Genomic DNA, 22,126 nt, shown 5'->3' on the forward strand with positions numbered 1-22,126 from the left:
TGTGCCACTTCACTGAGGTGAAACAGAAGAAATCAATTATTTACCAAGAGCTAGTCTTTTGTTCTGGAACTTAACTGAGAAGCAAAGTGATTTTGAGAACCAAGCCATCAGAAATAATTTCAGTATTTGATTCATAAGTTGAGATGTGACATTTTACAAGTGTTATTTTTTTTTGTGAACTCAGCCAACCAATAAACACATGTTACAGTGACAGAATAATATTTGGGTCAGAAGGCTTTGTCTAGACTATAGCACCTGGCTCTGAAAAATGGAATCTGATCCATGGTCTACGATGCTGAGATTTTCAGTTCTATTAGACAACTAGCTCTGTACTGAAAGAATTGATTTGGTCGTATATAACTGTCCCCACATCAATTTTGGGATCAGAAATAAATCCAATGCTTTTCCCAAAAGGGTCCAGGAGTATTGTTGTGCTAATATTTCTCCTTATCAGTTATAACTACTGTGGAGAAAAATGAAAAGGAAAAATGACAGTACCAGACACTGTCTCGGTCAGCCTCTCTGTTTACTCTTGGCTGTCCTAGTGTTTACTTTGATACAGGTTGAAGTGTCAGCAGTCATCTTTTCTTAGTGAATGAACCCAGTTTCATTTCATAGTGAGTTAGTTACCTACAGAGGAGTTCCCATAAGACTGTCAGCTGATTTCTCAAAAGAAACCTTACAGGCTTGAAGGGATTGGCAAGAAATAGTCAAAGTCATGAAAAGCAGGGACCTACAGTCAAGATTGCTCTACCCAGCAAAGATATCATTTAGAATCAAAGGTCAAATAAAGAGCTTCCCAGACAAGAAAAAACTAAAGGAATTCATTATTACCAAACCATTATTATATGAAATGTTAAAGGAACTTATTGAAGAAAAAGATCAAAATTATGAACAACAAAATGACAACAAATGTATATCTATCAACAATTGAATATAAAAAAAAACCCAAACTAAGCAAACAGGAAGAACAGAGACAGAATCATGGATATGGAGAACATTTTGTTGGTTGCCAGATGTGGGGGGTTTGAGGGAGTGGTTGAAGAGGTGAGGGGATTAAGAAGTACAAATAGGTAGTTACAGAGGAGCTGTAGGGATGTAAAATACAGTATAGGAAATGGAGTAGCTAAAGAACTTACACGCATGACCCATGGACATGAACAATGATGTGGGGATTGCCTGAGGGAGTGGGAGGTACTGTGTGGAGGGGGGCAAAGGGGGAAAATTAGGACAACTGTAATAGCATAATGAATAAAATATAATTTAAAAAAACAAATTCAGTTATAGACTTGGTTTTCTTATCACAAAAATAAGATGAAATGTCAGCCTATATATAAAACTACTTTAAAATTATAAAGCATTACACAAGTACAAGATTTAATAGAAGGTTCTTGTTTGTCTTTCCTGTTATAGGAGAGGCAAGCTTAGATTCTTTTTTATGCATGGTAGTCACTCAGTAACTACTTGCCTCACTGGGATTTTGGGAGAAGAAAGATGATAGAGTTGGTGAGTCTTGAGTTTCTCAAAAGAATACAAAGTAGTTTAGATGATAAATTTAAAATTAGTCACTTCTGTTTGTTACTGAAGAATGTTAACATTAATCACAATGGTCAGGGTTATTAACAACAATATCTTTCAGCCTTGAACACATTTTTAACTCTGAAAACTATAAGAAGGACCAAATTTAGAACGTTATATATGTGTCTACTGTGAGGGTGGAAGAACGATCAGATATGAGTATAATGATGTCCTGGTTCCCTCTACTGGGCTTCAATGAAATTACCTATTGCTTCTTAAGACTTCTGTTTTCTCATCATAGAATGGCCATTGCCTTTAAGTGGCAAGAGGTGAGGGAAAGACAAGGGAATCAAATCATATATCAAATTTTACTCCCAATGTTGGAGGGACATGTAACTTATGGGACATTACTTCCTTCTATAAACCATCATTTGTCTCAAATGTTGGAATAAGGAACTCAAAGTTATTTGATAAATATGTTTGAATAAATAATAACCAAATTTTTTCCAAATTTGTTGACAATATAACTCGTCATATACATGAAGCTTAATAAAACCAAGCAAAAGAAACATGCAGATAACCACTATGCTGTATACCTGAAACTAATATAATATTGAATCTCAACTATAGTTAAAAAACTAAAATAAATTAATAAACAGAATAAAAACAATTACATTTTATTATAAGAAAGAAAGAAAGAAAGAAAGAAAACATACCAAGGCATATCATAAACAAATTACTAAAAACCAGTGATAAAAGAAAGTACCAATAGCATCTAGCATGTTTAGTTCTTTTGAATGGAAAGGTAGCTTTGAATCAACCTTTTGAATAGCCTAGATTAACGTTATTGGAAGTTGAAATCTTTCCACCCAGCCAATGTGAATAATGCTGCAAGAAATGTAGGGGAGTGTATGTCTTTGCAAATATATGTTTTCAAATTTTTAAGGTAGATACCCAGCAGAAGGGTTGTTGGGTCACATAGTAACTCTATTAATTTTCTGAGGAACCACCATACTGTTTTCCATAGTGGCTATACCAGTTTACATTCCCACCAGCAGTAAATGAAGGTTCCTTTTTCTCCGCAACCTCTCCAACACTTGTTATTACTTATCTTGTTGATAAAAGCTATTCTAACAGGTGGAAGGTGGCATCTCATTAGAGTTTTGATTTGCATTTCTCTAATAGCTAGGGAAGTGGAGTATTTTTTCATATATCTGTTGGTCATTTGTATGTCTTCTTGGGAGAAGTGTCTGTTCAGGTCCTTTGCTCATTTAAAACTGAAATCAACAAATAAACAAACAAGAAAAACAAACACAAACTCATAGACACAGACAACAGTTTGATGGTCACCAGAGGGAAGGGGATGGGGTGGGTAGTAGAGGGTAAAAGAGGTCAAATATATGGTGACCGAAAATGATCTGATTTTGGTGGTGGGAACACAGTGCAATATGCAGATCATGTATCATAGAGATGTACACTGGAAACCTATATAATCTTTTTAAGTATTTTTATTGATTATGCTATTACAGTTTTCCCAATTTTTCCCCCTTTATTCTCCCTCTGCCCTGCATCCCCAGCCCTCTAGCATTCCCTGCAGCTTAGTTCATGTCCATGGGTTGTACATGTAAGTTCTTTGAGTTCTCTGTTTCCTATACCTTTCTTTACCTCTCCCTGCCTATTTAATGCCTACCAGTTATGCTTCTTCTTCCCTGTACCTTTCCCCCCCATTCCTCCCCTCTCCTCCCCCCTGAAAACGGTCCATGGCATATCATAAACGGCTCCATTTCTCTGATTCTGTTTCTGTTTTAGTTGTTTGATTAGTTTTTGTTTTTGTTGTTTTTCTTTCCTTTTTTTTGGTTCATTTCTTAATAGTTGTGAGTTTGCTGTCATTTTACTCTTCATATTTTTTACCTTCCTTTTCTTAGATAAGTTCCTTTAATATTTCATATAATAATGGCTTGGTGATGAACTCCTTTAACTTGACCTTATCTGGGAAACACTTTATCTACCCTTCCATTCTAAATGAAAGCTTTGCTAGAAAGAGTAATCTTGGAGGTAGGTCCTTGCCTTTCATGACTTTGAATACTTCTCTCCAGCTGCTTCTTGCCTTTAAGGTTTCTTTTGAGAAATCAGCTGACAGTCTAATGGGAACTCTTTTGTAGGTAACAGTCTCCTTTTCTCTTGCTGCTTTTAAAATTCTCTCCTTATCTTTGATCTTGGGTAACTTAATGATGATGTGCCTTGGTGTGCTCCTCCTTGGGTCCAACTTCTTTGGGACTCTCTGAGCTTCCTGGACCTCCTGGAAGTCTATTTCCTTTGCCAGATTGGGGAAGATTTCCTTCATTATTTTTTCAAATGAGTTTTCAATTTCTTGCTCTTGTTCTCCTTCTGGCACCCCTATAATTCAGATATTGGAACATTTCAGGTTGTCCCAGAGGTTCATAAGTCTCTCTTCACTTTTTTGAATTATTGTTTCTTCATTCTGTTCCAGTTGGAGGTTTATTTTTTTCCCTTTTGTTCCAAATCATTGCTTTGAGTCCTTGTTTCCTTCTTATTGCTGTTGGTTACCTGAATATTTTGCTTCATTTCGAGTTTCCTTCATTTGTTTTTTCATTTTTAGACCAAGCTCAATCAGTTCTGTGAGCATTTTGATTACTAGGGCTTTAAATTCTGCATCAGATAGGTTGGCTATCTCCTCATCGCTTAGCTATCTTTCTGACGTTTTGCTCTGTTCTTTCATTTGAGCCATATTTTTTTTTTGTCTTGGAACAACTGTTAAGTTGTAAGGAGGCGTGGCCTTAGGTATTCACCCAGGCAGGGCAACCCTCTTTGCTGCAGCTGTGGTGCTGCCTATCCGGGAGGGGCCAGAGAGGGAACAATGAAGCTCGCCTGCTGGACTCTAGCCCACTTTCCAACGAACTCTCGCGTGAGCCTGGGAGTTTCTCCCACTGGGGCAACTGCAGTAGTCCACAGCCAGCTCTGAGTCTCAGTTTCACCTTCAGCCAGCTCCACCCGCGCAGCCTGCTGCCTCCCCATGGTTTTTCTCAGCCAGATCCACCCATGTGATCCACCGCCTCACTGGGGGTTCTCACCGGTCTGGTTGTTCTGGTTGATTTTTTCTTTAATTCCTTGGTTGTCGGAGTTCCATGCAGTTTGATTTCCTGGCACTTCTGGTGGTTTACTGATTTCAGATTGGTTGTTAACTTCCTTTTGGTTGTGCAAGGAAGCGAAGGGTTTCTACCTATGCCTCCATGTTGGCCAGAACTTGAAACCTATATAGTATTATTAACTGGTGTCACCCCAATAAATTTATCAAAAAAATAGAAGTGGAAATCCATATGGTATTTTCAATTAAGAAAATAAAATAGAAAAAGATTCTATGGTATCTTTATAAAAGTGAAAAGGTTAGGTGAGGGGAGTTGGATAATGCCGTGGTTCCTCTGAACAGCTAAAAGGATAAAAGAAGGAAGCTGAGGCATGTTTTAGGTAGGCCTGGGTAAAATTTCTATTTTTTATGTGGTGTGGATACAGATGGTAAGTTGCTAATAGAACAGTAGGTAGGATTCCTATGGTGGAAATAATGGAATATATCAAAGGAAGTCAGAGTGGGGCAGTTACGATGGGATGTTTTGATTTTCACCTAGATATTCTACATTTCCTCATTTTTCTACACCATCAATTACATCTGGTATCTGTACAAAGAGCTAAGGATGAAACACACCCAGAGTGGACAGAGCACAGTTTCCCTGGTAAGTGTTATTCAGAGCTAATAGTTAAGAATAGTATGCTAAAACAAACCCACATATCCTTGATAAATAGTATACACACTCAGCACTGTCTAGGTGAATTCATGGAGGTTAATAAAAGAAAAACCATGTTCTCACTGAGTTTCTATTCTGTTGACATGATTTCCTCTTCTCTCAAGCCACAGGGGAAAAAAGGACTTCATTAGATTATAGGAAACATTATGTACAGTGCTGCCATTCCTGCTGGGTTGTATCAGTAAAGGAAATAATCCTCCTTGGCTCTGTGCCAATCCGTCATTGTTGCTAATGAACAAGATCTTGGTGAAGAGTCTGGGGAAGTGTTCAGTTTGGTAACCTGGGATTTGAACTACAGGTATTGGAAAGGGAGAGTGTTTGTTCTGCTCTGTCGTATTTCTTCAGTATGGTGGGTAACAGATACTAGTTCACAGAAGGGCAGAGAAATTAATGTGTGGTAATCAGAAAACAAGATTAACCCAGGGAGCAGTTAGTTGTCTTTTCTTCTTTGGTTCACAAAGAGTTTCAGCTACTGTCTAGCATTACCACTATGCAAGAAAGGAGAACACTAAGTCAATACCTCTGGACTCTTTGTGTACACATATTTTACATATTATATAATTCACTTTAAGTATACAATTCAATGATTTTTAAAGTAAACTTATCAAAAGGTGAAGGAATTAAGAAAAAAAACCCTCAGAGTCAGACAACAGTGTGGTGATTACCAGAGGGAATTGGGGGTGTGGGGATGTAGGAGAGGGTCAAGGAGGGATAAATAGTGATGGAAGGAGACTTGACTTTGGGTGGTGAACACACGATACAACATACAGATGATGTTATTATAGAATTGTACCTCTGAAACCTGCATAACTTTAGTAACAATGCTACCCCATTCAATAAATTCAATTAAAAATAAAAAATAAACTTAGATTGTATTGTCATTATCATAAAACAGTTTCAGAACATTTTTTCACCCCAATAAAATCTTTTATGCCCATTACTATTAATCCCCTTCCAGCCCTCTGTACTAAGCAACCACTAATCTACTTTCTGTCTCTATAGATTTTCCTTCTCTGGACATTTTCTATATATGGAATCATACAATATATAATCTCTTGTTTCTAGTTTATTTCATTTAGCATAATGCTTTTGAAATATATCCATTATAGCATTGTATAAGTAAATCATTCCTTCTTATTGCTGAATAGTATTCCATTGTATAGTATACTTTGTTTCTGACATATTTCTGACATATCATTATGTGATCTTAGCAGAAGACATTTTTATGATGTTAGCAGTTTTCATTTATTTAAATGTCATATATATTTAAATATTATACATATTTTACTAAATATTCTAATCTTATTTCTACAGTATTCATTTTGTTGTGATTTTTTGAAGGGGATGTTTCTTAAGGGTACCATGGAGTAAATGAATCATGAATGCCTCCCAGTATATCTTTCTCTAGAGCCTACAGATCATTTCTTTTTTTATTTTATTTTAATCATTGTTCAAGTACATTTTTCTGTCCTTTACTCCCATTCCAGCCCACCTACCCATCCCTCCCCACCTCCCTCCCATTTCCACCACCCCCCCTGCCAGTTTTTTGTCCATGTCCTTTATATTTGTTCCTGTAAACCCTTCCCATTCTCTCCTGAAATTCCCTCCCCTCTCCCCTCTGGTCACTGTCAGCCTGTCCTCTATTTCAGTGTCTTTGACTATATTTTGCTTGTTTCTTTGTTTTGTTGTTTAGGTTCCTGTTAAAGGTGAGATCATTTCTATGGCAAATGAAAGTGTCATGCACATGATGAAACTTAATATTTCTTGAATAAATAAATAGTACTATAGCATCATGAAAAGAGCATTTGAAGGTGAATCAGGAGATCTGTCTTCTAGACCCAGTTCTGTCACTGATCTCCTGTATGACCTGAGGCATATCATCTCCCTTTCTTGGACCTCTGTTTTCATCATAAAATGATGTGTTGGTCCATGTGATCTTTAATGTCCCTTCTAACTCTAAAATGCTATGATCCTCAAATCCTAGTCTGACTGACTGACTCAAAAAGATATTCTTTTCTTCTTAAGATAACTGCTTTTCTAGCTTTATTCTAGATATACACTGTTGGAGAAGCTCAAAGACATAGAATGCTCTTAAAACTTTTCTCTTTTTACTGTAAGGAGAAAGGGTGGTGGGGAAATCATTGGGAAAAATAACCTGAAGATAGCTCTTATGCAGCATCCTGGACAAGACACTGCAGTCTATATAAGCACTCAGTAGAACTGTTTGCAGTGATCCAGTGTTTTATGTACACTTACTGAGCACTTTAAATGTGGCTGGTGTGATTGAGGAACTGAATTTTACATTTTGTTTAATCTTAATTTAATTACATTGTATTGAAAAGCATAGGACTATATTCTGGCACCCTTTCTCTTGTTTATATCTGTGGAGACAACACATATATTTACTCTTCTATATTTTAAATTTGTATAATCTCTTGACTCCCTATAATTTAGGAATGACCCATGCCCATAGCTGTGTATCTTTTTAATGTTTGTCTATGTAATCCTAGAATCCTATAGCTGGAAGGTAATTCGAAGAAACTCATTTTCCTTCCTTCAGGCAGATGAATGTTTAGGAAATTCAGCAGCGTTTTAGGGGTAGTAAGTAGTTGAAGTTTTTAATTCATTATTTCACTCACAAGCTAAGAGACTGAGTAGAATTTAAGAGAGGTTATTCTGCCACAGGTATTCCCTAAAGAAGTCGCCACAATGAGACCAGACAGCAGGGAAGGGGACAACGTAAGAGAACATTATTTTTTTAGGCTTGAGCTCCTGGCAGGAGAACAAATTAATTTTTGAAGAAAAGGGAGGGAGAGACATAAGATTAACTGTAATATATGGTATTCTGCTTTATATTCATACAAATGTACATAATGTACTTTTCTTTATGTAACACATGCTCTGACACTAGTTCCAAGAAGATAAACTCTGGCCATAAAACTTAACCCCACTGCCTATTATTCTGTCATAGTTTATACCAGGAGCCTTGAATTTTTTTTAATGTTTGAGTTCTCTTTTAAACACCATAGCAAGACTTCTGCCCTAAGCTTTTATCAGTAAGCTTTTTATCAGAGATTCACTGATATCCAGGTAAGAACAAGAGTTAAACACAGGAGCCACCTAATGGACAGAGGATAGAATGAATACAAAGAGAAGAAGGGATGTGGGTAGAAGTCACCAAAGACTAATGTTTATTATTTCCCATTTTACCTAAAGTCAGCACTAGTTAGCTATCCAACTTGAAGTTATTTGCCATTCTTGATTCAAAGTTCTTAACGCAAATCAGTTACCCACCTCTGATTATTGATTAATTGCTCACTTAATGCTTATTGATCCCTAACAATGCCATTCGATGTGATCTCTACCTTAAAATAGAAAAAAACACTTGCTTTCTATTCTGTTATCTCTTTAAGATGTTCTGTTCAAAATCTTTCACCATAAATTCCTAATGGGTAGGGACCATTCTTCTGTTGTTTGTTTTACAGTGTCTAACACAACTGGAGATTTTTTAAATGTTCTTTCTTCTAGGATCTAACAAGTCTCGAAGGGTTTCTAATCCAAAGGGTTTACTTTACTCTGTCCTTATTACATTAACCCTGGCTTATTATGCTCTCTGCTGGTCATCTCATACATAGACTTTCACTCCACCCCCATGGTGTGAAAAGTCCACACCTCCCTGGACATAAAAGAGAAATGAACTGTTATTAGAACATGGGACATTGTGTGATTTTTACATTTGCCTTTCTTTTTAAGAGAATTTGCTCTGGTATCCAAGTCTCATGGTAAACTACTTCCTGCAGGTTCTCTTTGTGGCTGTTGTCTTTTTTATAATGTAATAATACAGATAAAATTCTCTTATCACCAATGCTAAGGGACTATTTCATTGAACTTTATAGAAGATATTACTTAACTGAAGTAAACTGACTCTTGAGACTTTTTGTTCTGTCAAATGGTAAATGATGACCTGGGGTTTATTATAATATGATTGGCAGTATCCTAAGACATTACTCACATTTATTCTTTTCATAGGTTATAGATAATACTTGTCAAGTTGGTCAGATAGCCATCATTTTGTCAAGGTAAGATTTTTGCTTTCTTTCCTGCTAAAGTATGGACTGTCATTACTCTAGGGTCTAGGTGGGAACAAGTAGGAGAACATTGTCCTTTATTTCCATTGAGTCTGTCATGCCTAGATCCTCACAGAACCTTACTGAGTAGGAAGCAACAGATATGTAATCTTTGGTCCCATTTTCTCAGACAGGATAGGCAAACAGTTTGAAGATACAGATTTGGGTTTTAGCCTTAATCCTGCTATTGACACCATGCAACCTTCAAATATGTCTCTTTAAGTCTTTGGACTTCGAATTCCTTTTCAACTATCATAAAAATTGTAATAGGTGGCTTTCAAGATCTTATCAACTTAATAACATTGGGTGAGACTCTTTAAATTATTAAGCCCAGAAAGGGTCTGTATCTTATTTAAGTGGTTACTACAGAGTTGGTTTTAGATTTTGTAACTTCTACTCTTGGATCTTTCCCTCTGGCTAAGTAATTGGTTATTTAAAGGTATACTTTGGAGCCCTGGCTGGTGTGGCTCAGTGGATTGAGCACCAACCTGAAACATAAATAAATAAAATCTTAAAGGTATACTTTGGAAAAGCTCCCAGGAAGGGGTTTATGAGAATGAAGTTATTTCTGGTCACCATGGAAAGTGAAACAGACTGAGCTAGCACAGAGCTCCCTGTTAAATTTTTTTCTGCCACTTTGTCCTACTTGGATTTTTATCCGACAACAGAACTCTCAGGGACTCTTTTCTTTAAAGATTTTATTTATTTATTTTTAGAGAGAGGAGATGGGAGGGAGCGAAACATTGATTGGTTGCATTTCCCCATCGTAGGCCTGGCCCGCAACCCAGGCATGTGCCCTGACTCGGAATCAAATCTGTGACCTTCTAGTTCACAGGCTGATGCTAAAAGTTTCTTTATGAAACTTTTTTTAGGGCCCATCACCCTAAGTATAAGATGTGTCCTCACAAAAAAAAATGCATTCCTCACTTCACTTCCACAGAAATTGGAAAGGAAGGAATATTTAAGGTTTTTGAGGTATTTTTTCTTGGAGAAATTAAATGTGTATATGTATTAGTAGAGAGTGGTGGAGTGATAGAGATGGGAGAAGAAAAGGATAACATTTTGCAATTGGAAAGGGCATGAAAAGTCTGAATATTAGGGTGATAAGTCTTTTGTTTCTCCCAGCCTGATACCTCTACTGTTGATGATACCTGTATTCTGTTTGGGCAATGTCAGTGAATGTTTTCGCAACTTTAGCCAGAGCCACAGGTGAGTAACGACCAAATTTGTCATTTTTATGGTAGTCAGTCAACACCTATTCTTTTCTATAAATAGAGATGGAAGAAGACTTCTACATACATTCTGGCCGAGGTGCTCATATTCAAAATGGGCTATGGAATAACATGTAGTCAGGCTGAAAATACATGAGTGGAAATATAACACAAAATTGCTAGAAAATAATGTGTCTGTGAGAAGGAACAAATTGTTATGGACAAGGTTTAGCAAAATGATAAGTAAAATTGCATACTCATGAACTTCTGTTGCACTGATAGGTATCTCTCTAGTTTCATATCTGAAGCAGTACTCTTGTCCATTGATTCTCTTCCTAGGTGTATCCTCATGCACTCACCACCATCAGCCATGGCTGAACTCCTGCCTTCTGCCAACGCATCAGTCTGCAGCACACTTTATTTTTATGGGCTCACCATTTTCCTGGGCAGCTTTCTACTCAGCCTCTTCATCATTGTGGTATGGTGCCACCTTACCTGCCTTTACGGAAAGAAGCGGGAATATGGAGGGATGGAGTAGTACTTCCAAGGCATGGGAAAGATGAGGTCGAGAGTTGCTTTCTATAGTCTTAGAATTAAGAAAGTGGCTAGGAGATACTGACAATTTAATTACTCCTTCAGTCTTTTAGACTTCCCAAGATCAAATGATGAGTGGGAAAAAGAGCCTGTATTCATTCTGTGGGAATTATCCTCATTCTGGAACTAGTAATATATGTTCTTGTGGATCTCATGACGATCAGAGAAGAAAACTAGTATGTGTCAAGTATATCCTTTATACAGAATGACACTCTGAAACATAGGACATGAGCTTTGATTTAATTTTCCAAATAATGAAAAAGTTTTCCTTTCTTGATTTTTTTATTAGCTATAAATTTGCATTTATGTTATATCTTCTAACTGGTGTTAAGCTTCTAAGTGGCTCAGGCAGTTATTAAATACTCATCTGACATCACCAGAACAATGTACAAATAAAATAATAAGCAATGGGACAATATGTTATTTATATATAACCGCCTAGTACAAAATCAGTAAGCAAGCAAATATACCTTCTAATTTGCCATACCTATTTTTCAGTATCTTCTTCTCCTCTCTTCAGATCCTAGTTCAGGGATTAAAAACTACCTACCCACAGACTGAATTTATCCCACAAATATGTTTTGTTTCCTAGCATACCTAGCATACTTGAACCAAATATACTGTGGACAGTTTCCTTTGACAATTCAAATGTAAGCTATGGAGATAGCATAGCTCAAGTCAGCAACTTTGTAAACAGTGCACAGTGATTATTTTATATTAAAATGGCTTTGATGGCTTATGTTTAGAACTGATTGACAGGAGAGACAGGTAGCCTGGTACCCTAGGGATTCCTGTTTGCTTTTTTAGAATAAGCCAAGCTTCAAAGGACATTCATAATTAGCATTCTGATTCTCTTTTAGTAAACAGATGATTAATTGATTCTACTAGCCATAAGTATTCTCAAATAAGTACAAATCTCCTTTTGATTCCTGTATCTGTAGGAAAAGGAAACTAGATAACTAAACTTAACTAAGTAATTAGTTATTAATTTAGACTATGGGTCTGGATTACTAAGGAAAAGCTTCAAATTCAGTCAGATTTGTTACCAAGATTATTACCTCATTTACTCTTCACAGAAAGCACATTGGACTTCTGAACTGATTTATATTTCTTTCATTAGCTAAACCCTATAAAGATAGTATCAAAAGGAAGGGAAAAGCAATCTGTTTTCCATCTAAGGGCAAGAAGAGACTTTTTTTGCTTCTATGAAAATTTAAGCTCAGTCACAATGCTGAAGTATTTAAGGATATTAAACATAGAACACTTTCTAACACAATCTGTAATAAAGTATTTTAAAAGAGGGTCTGGTTAGATCTTAATTTTAACTTCTTGTGCATCAGCATCTTGTGATCAGCATCAGTGAGAAAAAAAATCCTGAAGGTTGATGTAAGGTTCATGTTTTGAACATGGTAACCACGAGTTTGGCTAATATCTGTCCATTGCCCTAGCCAAGAAAAAGTTCGTTCTGAAGATAATTTTCCCGCAGGAAAAAGTCTAGTCTCAGATAGTAAAGACAGAAGAATGGCCTTTCCTGCTATCAGATCCAAAGAGAATGATCCTTGTAAAATGATAGGAGGATAGACTTGGGAAATCACTAAGCTGTGGGCAAACTACTCACTGCCGTACCCATATCTAGGTCCTACTCATCCAAGCCCAGGCACTATATAAGAAGTTTGTAAAATCAACTGGCTTTCTGGGAAGTGAACAGTGGGCAGTGATTCACATTGTGGAGCAGCGAGTGCGCTTCTACCCAGTGGCCTTCTTTTGCTGCTGGGGCCCAGGTGGGTGTCTTAATGGAAAGAGGTGGTCAGTGAAGAGGGTACTACTGGGTTCTGACCAAGCAAAGTGGTCTCACCAAGAAGGATGACGGCAAATTACTGTTCAGCTTGTAAAATTTAATTTGGTACCACCCATATTTCTAATTTTTCCCAACCTCCTTAACTTCTTCTTATGTTTTGGAAATTAAGATAATTAGACATGAGATGCAACCTGATATGAAAGGAAATGTCCTGTCAGAACTCAGAGATATTAATACTTGTCCTTCTTGCTACATAAAGTTTTGAGGATCAGACTGAATAATGGTTATGAAAGCTTGGTAAACTCTAAAATGCTAAAAACTATATCTTCCTGTAATATGTCTTGCCATTGTTGCTACACTAATAATCTGCAAAGTTTAATCAGTCAGGAGTAAAAGTTGGAGACCCAAGGCCTAGTGGTTTATATAACTGCTTCATCTCACTGCTGGTCTTCATTTTGCCTCTAGCTTCCATTCTAACAGTGCTTAGGCATGGATAATGAAGAATTTTATGCTCAGGCAGCCAGGGCTGACAATAAGATTTATGCTTTGTGTTTTCACAGCTGTCATTCTAGTAATCATAAAGCTGATCAAGCCACAGGACACCAAACTTCACATGGCCCTCTACATTCTCCAGGTAACACCTTCAACATCCAGCATCTCTGTTTTCACCCCTCTTATCCTGTTCTCTTATACTGCCCTTACTCTGTAAGTACAGTTTTCCCCTTCAGCGTATTTATTTCTGCATTGCAAAAGAGAAAATCTATTATTTATATTTAGTTATGAAGAACGTAAAATTTTCCTCATAGATGAGGTACATACTATTGTGAGAGTGCTTCCATGCATTTCAGAGCATATATACATCTAGTTAACTTCATTTTATTGACGTGTTTTTAAGGGGTAATAACAAAAAACAAGACCTACCAGCAAATGTGCTTATGAAACACTAATAGTGACCTGATTCTCTCCCATCCAGAGTGAACTGAATGGGATAAATTAGCTGTTGTAGGTGAATGAGGAGGGAGTAGTAGAGAAATGGAATGATTCTTTTTTCCTCTTTTATCAGATTTAAGAAGGGCTATCTGACTATGCTGATAGGGCAGTTTTCTCAAACCTAACCTGGGAAATGAGGCAATACAGAGGGGCATTGAAACCACCTCATTGTCCTTCTGTACATACTAAGAAATATGACCAACTCTTAGTCATCCATGACAAGTTATAGTGTGAAGAGTGATTTCAGGAAGAGCTAGAAAAATATTAAAAACTGATGCCAGACCTTCATGTATGAGATAGAGGAAATATAACAATGCTTTATAAATAGGGGAATAGGGACTATTCCCTGGATCTCTGAAAGCCTGAAGGATGGGCCCCATCACCCCTTCATCTCCTCCAGGCTCTAACAGCATCGTCCCAGGGTCTGCTCAACTGTGGCGTATATGGATGGACGCAGTACAAGTTCTTTCAACTAAAGCAAGAGGCTCGGCGTGATGCGGACACCCAGACACCATTATTATGTTCACAGAAGAGATTCTATAGCAGGGGCCTAGATCCGCTGGAGTCTACCCTTGCTTTTGCTACCAACACCTCCACCGTCCTTTGAAACTAGGAGACCTGAGTACAGGAACTGGAGTTATTCCACACTAAGGGATTGGAAAGAGTGTTGGGGAACATCTGAAGCCTTTTCTAACTTGTCTTAAACTATGGAAGCAAAAGGGAATATAGTGCCGTGGTTAGCTGCCATTCTAGGCAAATTGGGCAGGATCTCTACATTATTTTCAGATTCACTAGTGATTCTTAAAGCCTTTGTTCAGGACGATGAAGCCATTTTCCATCTAAGAGATGGATTCATATTACCTCGATGAATATTAGATTTACCTAAGTCTTTTCTAGAAAAAAATCAATTCCAGTTTATTATTTAAACATGCCACTTCCAGACTCTCTACTCCATGGTTGCAGGTGAAGTACGGTGGCATGCAACGATTTTCTCAGATCTCGTCATTGCTATACTGTCTCTGAGGTTGGACAAAGAAAGTTCTGGATTTCTCTTCTTTGAATTGGTTTGGAAACTCAGAAAAACAAGGACAACAACTGTCAAAAAAGTGACAGTGGAATCCTCAGATACACCACATTCTGGTCTCATATATTCAGTGCTGTTCTAGGTCTTGACAATAGGGGCCACCCTACTCTAGAAAATTAGGGCCAGTCTTTTGAAGGGGATAACAAGATATAAGAGAAATTATGACTAAAGGAAATTCTAGGAATCAAGAACTCTAAGCTGTCATTTACAAGCAGAAGTCCTAAGAAGGTTTAATAGTGTCTGGACATTGAATTAGGTTAAACCATATGAACTTGCCATTTTTGTAGGTGAAAATAGTATAATATCAATTTTACATTGTTCAACCTAACAGTGCTAAATATGTTTATAGAATAAATGAATAAACAAATGAATGAGTGACTAATGAGTAGAATTCGAACCTTTGGGGGAAAGAAAAGATTCTTAGACTACAGAGCCTCACTTATGGGTAGGAATGTCTAATCTGTTTCTCACTCTTTAACTGCTTAACAAGTGATGTTTGGTCTCTCCAGTTAAGTTATGAAGAAGTCCAGTCTGAGGCCAGAACGGCAGATACTATGATGCCAAAACAAAGGGGAAAGCCAGATGGATAAAATGATGGAATGATAATTAACAAAACATCTGGAGCTCATAATCAAATGCTTCTCACCTGATAAATTTCTGGTCTGTCCAATGGAAAATTGTTAGGATTAAAGAAAATTGACACAGCAGATTACAATGGTGGATTTGATAGGATACTCTGAAAAGTAAGCTCCACAGAGTTTTCCAAAGGAGCTATCCCTAGGAATTTTAGGGAGCTCAATAACAGCTCTTCAGATTTTAGGCCATGAGCTTCAGCCTTACTGTGGAGGGTAACATGGTCTTGTTCTGTCAACATCACATCTTAAATCCTCTCATTGTGCCAGAGTTCTAGAGACCTATTTCTGGGTAGCACAGAATAAGAAAGATTGCCTCACCTAGGGAGCTACTTTAATTTCTTTTTTTAATTTTGTATTGTTTTACTGTTGTTCAAGAACAGTTATCTCCATTTTCACCCCACCACATCCTCTGTTCCACCCATCTTCACCTCCTACCCTCAAACCTACCCCCTTTGACTTTGTCCATGTGTCCTTTATATATGTTCCTTGATGGCCCTTCCCCTATTTTCTCCCATTATCTCTCTCCATGCCTCCTCTGGTTACTGTCAATTTGTTCCTTATTTCAATGTCTCTGGTTATATTTTGCTTGCTTATTTATTTTGTTGATTAAGTTCTACTTATAGGTGAGATCATATGGTATTTGTCTTTCACCACCTGGCTTATTACTTAGCTTAATGCTCTCCAGTTCCCATCCATGCTGTCAGAAAGGGTAGGAGCTCCTTCTTTCTTTCTGCTGCATAATATTCCAGTGTGTAGATGTACCATAGTTTTTTTACCCAGTTATTTACTTGTGGGCACTTAGGTTACTTCCTGGCACCTGGCTATTATAAATTGTGCTGCTATGAGCATTGGGGTGCATAGGTTCTTTTGAATTGGTGTTTCAGGATTCTTAGGGTAACTTCTTTTAATTTAAAAACGAACAAGCATTTGGCACATAGAAGGACAGATGGAAGCAATAAAGAATTCCCATCTCCAAAGACCATGAAGGACACCAGAACTAAGGAGTCTAGTTCTGAAAATGTCTTTTTAGTATTACTTCATATTAGGTTTCATTACCAGAAAGAAGGTAATTACCAAATATTTGTCAGGTTTGTTCATCTTGCTTTTATGATGAATTTTTCTGCATTGATACTGGTCTTAGATCTTCTGTGGATATAGGCAAATGAAAATATAGTAGGAATGAGAAATAATAAAAGGTTAAATAAGACCTGGATTAGGATGATCAGTATTTCATCATTCTGAGTCAGAGGGGACACATGAAACCAGACTGCTATTTACACTGTTCTCCATAATGCTTGAATTCACATAGAGGAGGAGCATAGACATAGTCATGTGGCAGTTCTAATTGTTGCAAATGCCCCTCCCATGACACTAGTTCAGGTTGCAGTCATAGTGAAGTATAGGGGTATCTTAGCAGGTGTGATAATATACAGATCTTTTGTGGACCATATGGGAAGATATCATTCTTCAACTTCTCATCAGCCCTATCTGAGGTTTAAAAAAACACAGCACCTGAACACCATGTGGCCTGCATGGGGAATGGGGTGTCTTTCAATGTGTGGGAGCCTTTGGTTGTTTTCACTTGGTAGCTTCCTACATTTTACATCTTTGGACTTACACTTGCTGAAGAACTTAAAAATCCCTTTAGATTCACTGTCGCAGTTTTCAGACCTGTTTCTCTTGGTATTCATGTAATGATAGCAACTTTCCCAGGCAACCTTTGTGCCCTTTCCAAAGATTTTAATGCATTGATTCTCTAGGCTTTGCCACTGGTTCTGGTAACAATAACTTGTTATTTACCATGGGTGCCATCTTGATTATAGGTATTTGCCTGTAATGAAGGTATATACCATTATAGTGTTCTTGGAGGTCACACTCATCCACACTGAAGGGGCAAGGTGTAGTTGCCTTAAAAATCTGCTGTTTTTGCAGCAGAACCCAAATGCAGAGCCCAAGCCCTTCAACAGGCATGAGGGAAGACCACAGTAATCCTTTTGACAATCAAGGACACTGTCATCGTCATACTCTTCTTTTTCATCCACTCTCTCGTTCCTACTATATGACTTTCCAAGGGAGCTTCGGAGCTAAGGTTTGTGAAACAGGCATCCCCTTCTCAAAAGTGAAAGCTGCAGTTACTGAAGCCCATATCTACAGTAATAAATTCATGTATAGTACAGAGGTCTGACCGTGGCATTTGCGGGCCACATGGTCATGCTTCATTCTCAAGTTATGGCCAAGCTCATGAGCCACAGAGCTGCATAATATGGTATATCTTCATGAAGAAAGATTCAAGATTGGTTGCATTCTTAGCAGTGCAAATATTACTGAGGAACACATGGCCCTGGTACTTTTCAAGACTTTGGCCAATAATCATATAAGCAGCATCATGCTTCACCCTTCTCAAAAGATGCCAGTCTCCCCAGTAGTAAAAATTTTGAAGTATTTCCTGCATAGTCAGAGAGATTTTCACTAGGTTTTTCTCTGTCTACTTTCACATTTAGCTCTTTCGTTTACCTGTTGACCAAGGCATGGACATCTATTACATACCCATGTAATAGATTACCAAGACAAAAGTCTTGGTAACACTATTATTTGGAATCACTTATCGTCAACAACAATAAACATTTCTGCATACTTGGGAAGTGTCCACACTGAGGAGAGTTTTATTCTGCTCTGAATTTGTAAAGTGGTTAAAAGCTCATCCTGTTTATCTCCACTGACTGCACATGACTTACCTGAGTTTAAAGACTTACCTGATTTTAGGCTATAAATCATATGCTCAAAATTCTTTGAGGTATAGGCTTGATGTGAAAGAGTTCCATGTAAGGTCAGGACTCTTTTTAGCCCTGAGTGCTGATAGTTACAAGAGAATCCAGATCACCCTCTGAAAACCCAGTTATCCTGAATAAAAGACCTATCCAAGCCCATTTTTCCATTATGAAGTATATAAACAGGGAAGTTGACAAATAATCCTTTATTTTGCTTCAGATTAATAGTATTTTCCTTGTATGCAGGCTATGTTTTCTGTTTTTTCTTTCAGTTCTCTGAACATTTTTAGGTTCCTAGAGATGACTATCTCATAATAAAGGTATTCCCAGTTACAGTGCATCCCTTGAAGTATAGTGACTACCAGCAATAAGATGATATGCAGATTAGTATGGGGAGGGCCCATTCTCAAGCATCCCATCTGGGGAATCCTGGGGAAAAAATCACTTCAAATCTTACGCTAGACCATTAGATTTCATAGGAGAAAGGGCAGGTGGGGAGGGAAAGTAACTAGTTGGGATCATCATTGTCATGGCTCAAGTGAAATAGCTAGTGATCCTAGACCTCTGTCTCTCAGTTGCCTTTCTTGGGACCCAAGTCTTTGTCTGTGACAGTCATTTGGCCAAAGGTTAAAGCAATACTGCTTGCCAGGACAGCTGTTCCCACCTCTGAGTGTTACATGATGACACCTGCTTTTTGGCTGTGCCTCTTCCTATTCCTATTATGCTCTCTTTCTTTAGGAGTCTCCTTACTTTGCAACCTCCCTCAGAGAACAAAAGTTTTAGTGTTTGTTTCTTAGCTGCACTCCTGTTATCTTGGTAGAGGAATATAAACATTCAGAGGTTTAGCCAGTACTATGACTCAGAATCAAGCCCCCCCAAAAGAAAAAAATATATATAACCACCTTCCCTCAGTCTCTAGCCCCATGGAACAGTCTTCTACTCCTGTCACCTGTTGTTCTTTTGAATCATTGAAACTACAGGGTTTATAGATCTTTGGGTAGGTCACAGATGTCTGCTGTCCAGTGCCTTTTGCACCATTTCCTACTCTGTACCATGCAGCCCATTTTAAACTTTCAGTCCTTTTCCTTTTTTCCACATTATTCACAATATGTTTATTTATTTGCTTAATCCTGGAATATATAGAGAGTATTTTTAGAATAAGTAAGCATACAGAGTATTTTTAGAATAAATAGACTGTGCCTTTGTAAAAAGGAAATATACAAACTGGATAACAATGTTTGTGTTCAGTTATTTTTGTCTTTAGCCTTGCGGTATAATGTCAAAATAATGTTCTTCAAAATTATTTAGGTTAGTACTTTCCCATCCAGATCTACTGTGTGGTTATATCATTCATTTTTTAATATAGTTAGGCTCTTATGTTACTGTTTATATTTCCTTTTGGTTTGTAAAATGTCACCATGATTCTAAAAGTCAGTACTATACAAAACCTGTACTCAGAGTACACTTCCTTAAGCCTTTAACCCCCTGTCTTCCTTGTATGTCTTCATTCGTTCCACCTAGTTCCTGCTCACCCATCTCAATAGTAGTTGATTTTTCCTGTATTTCTTTCTTCACAAATTAGTAGATACATGTATATTTTCTTTTAGTCCTTCTTATGTAAATGTAGCATGACATTTTACACTTTCCTTTTTAAATTTAAGTGTATATCTTATAAATCACTCCATATCAATTTATAGAGATCTTTCTCATTCTTTTTTTACAACTGCATAATACTCCATTTTATGGATATGACATAATTTATTCAATCATTCTCCTATGTAAAGGCTTTTGGTTGTCTACATTATTTTGAAATTACACACATGCATCAAAAAATAATCTTGCATGTAAGTACTTTTTGAAGGCAGATTCCTAGAAATGGAAAGGCAATGCTAACTGCATGTGTAGCTTTGTTGGATATTACTAAATTCCCCTTCAGAAGGGTTCTGGCAGTTTGTATTCCCACTAGTAATGCGCCTGCTTCCTCACAGTCTAAGTGACAGAGTATGTTGCCACACCACACATTTTAATTTTCACCAAAATGACAGGTGAGAAGTGGCATGTCAGTGTTGTTGAAATGATATATTTCTAATATTCAGTGAATTTGAACATTTTTAATATGTTTAAGGGCCATTTTTATATTTTTAAATAATTGTTCATGTCTTTTCTCCTTTTTTCTATCAAACTTTTGGTCTTTTTTCTCCTCAGCTTTCCCCTTCAGTTTTATTGAGGCATAATTCACAACTAAAATGTAAATATTTAAAGTGTATAACCTGATGATTTGATATGTGTGTACATTGTGAGATATTTATTTATTGTGAATATAAACTAGAAAGGCAAAGGAACTAGTGTAGTTGGAATAATTTTGGAAAAGAATAACGTGGGAGAAACCAACTATTCAGTTTCAAGTCTGTGTGATATTGGTGATGGACATAGATCAATGAACCAGAATAGAGAGCCCCAAAATAGAGAACCCATACATATATGGCCAGCAGATTTTTGACAAAGGGGAAAAAACAGTTGCATGGAGGAAGGACAGTCTTTTTGACAAATGGTGCTAGAAAGTTATGTATACACAGACCAAAAAAAAAGTGAACCTCAACCATAACCTCAGATTTTATATGCAAATCACCTCTAAATAGAGTGTAGATTTAACTATAAACTATAAAACTATAAAACTCTTTAGAAGAAAACATAGAATGTCTTCAGGATCTAAGGCTTGGTAAAGAATTCTTAAGCATGACATCAAAAACATCCACAAAAGAAAAAAAATCCATAAATTGGATTTCAAAGTAAAAATTCCTGCTTTGTGAATGACTTTGTTAGGATGAAAAGACAAGCTGCAGACTGGGAGACAATATTAGCCCACCACTTATCTGATAAAAGATTCATATTTAGAATATGTAAAGAACTCTCACTACTCAACAATATCAAAGCAAATGATCCAATTAGAAAATAGGCAAAAGACATGAGACAGTTCACTGAAGAGGATATATGGCTGGCAAATAAGCACATGAAAAGATGTTCAGCATTAGCAGATATTAGAAAAATGCAAATTAAGACTCCATGAGACTCTCAGAGTGCCTCATGCCAGAGCAAACTGTGGCCCTGAACCATTGCCTGGCCTCTGCCCATAGGCTAGAGGCACTGAAGAAGGTTGTGCAGTTAAAGGGGTAAAAAAGACTCCATGAGACATCGCTACAGACCAATACAACAGCTGAAATTAAAAATATAGAGGTGACAATACAGAGAAACTGGATCTTTCATACATTGGTGAAGGGAATGTAAAATTATATAGCAACCCTGGGAAACACGCAGTTTCTCCACAAACTAAACAAATATCACAAGACTCAGTAGTTACACTTGTGGATATTTATCCCAGAGAAATGAAAATTTATGTCTACATAAAAATCTGTGCATAAATATCAGAAAGAGAAATTAAGAAAACAATTCCATTTACAATTGCATTAAAAGGAATAAAATACCTAGGAATAAATTTAACCAAGGAGGTAAAAGACCTGTACACTGAAAACTGTAAGACATTATAGAAATAAATTGGAGAAGACACAAGTGAATGATATCT

General features: G+C 37.1%; 1 protein-coding gene and 1 non-coding gene across 3 annotated transcripts in view; both read left to right on the plus strand.

Annotated features, from left to right (window-relative positions):
* TMEM116 (transmembrane protein 116) overlaps positions 1–15,514 on the plus strand; it is a 33,758-nt gene extending 18,244 nt beyond the window's left edge. The window contains exons 5-11 of one of the 2 annotated variants that reach the window (XM_045843584.1): positions 5,163–5,267; positions 9,369–9,418; positions 10,592–10,675; positions 11,017–11,155; positions 12,908–13,052; positions 13,630–13,703; positions 14,460–15,514. In XM_045843584.1, the coding sequence (XP_045699540.1) occupies positions 5,163–5,267; positions 9,369–9,418; positions 10,592–10,675; positions 11,017–11,155; positions 12,908–13,052; positions 13,630–13,703; positions 14,460–14,666 (804 nt within the window). In that variant the 3' untranslated portion in view covers positions 14,667–15,514. The remainder of the gene's footprint in view (positions 1–5,162; positions 5,268–9,368; positions 9,419–10,591; positions 10,676–11,016; positions 11,156–12,907; positions 13,053–13,629; positions 13,704–14,459) is intronic. The other variant, XM_045843591.1, reaches the window with a different exon arrangement.
* A 6,057-nt stretch (positions 15,515–21,571) lies between these two features.
* Positions 21,572–21,710, plus strand: LOC123823751. Its single transcript, XR_006786586.1, has one exon. It is a non-coding gene; the product is annotated as a small nucleolar RNA SNORA42/SNORA80 family (small nucleolar RNA).
* The last annotated feature ends 416 nt before the right edge of the window (positions 21,711–22,126 follow it).

The sequence above is a fragment of the Phyllostomus hastatus genome, unplaced genomic scaffold (assembly GCF_019186645.2).
Source record: "Phyllostomus hastatus isolate PE091 unplaced genomic scaffold, TTU_PhHast_1.1 phas_contig_1162, whole genome shotgun sequence".
In the NCBI taxonomy this organism is placed as follows: domain Eukaryota; kingdom Metazoa; phylum Chordata; class Mammalia; order Chiroptera; family Phyllostomidae; genus Phyllostomus; species Phyllostomus hastatus.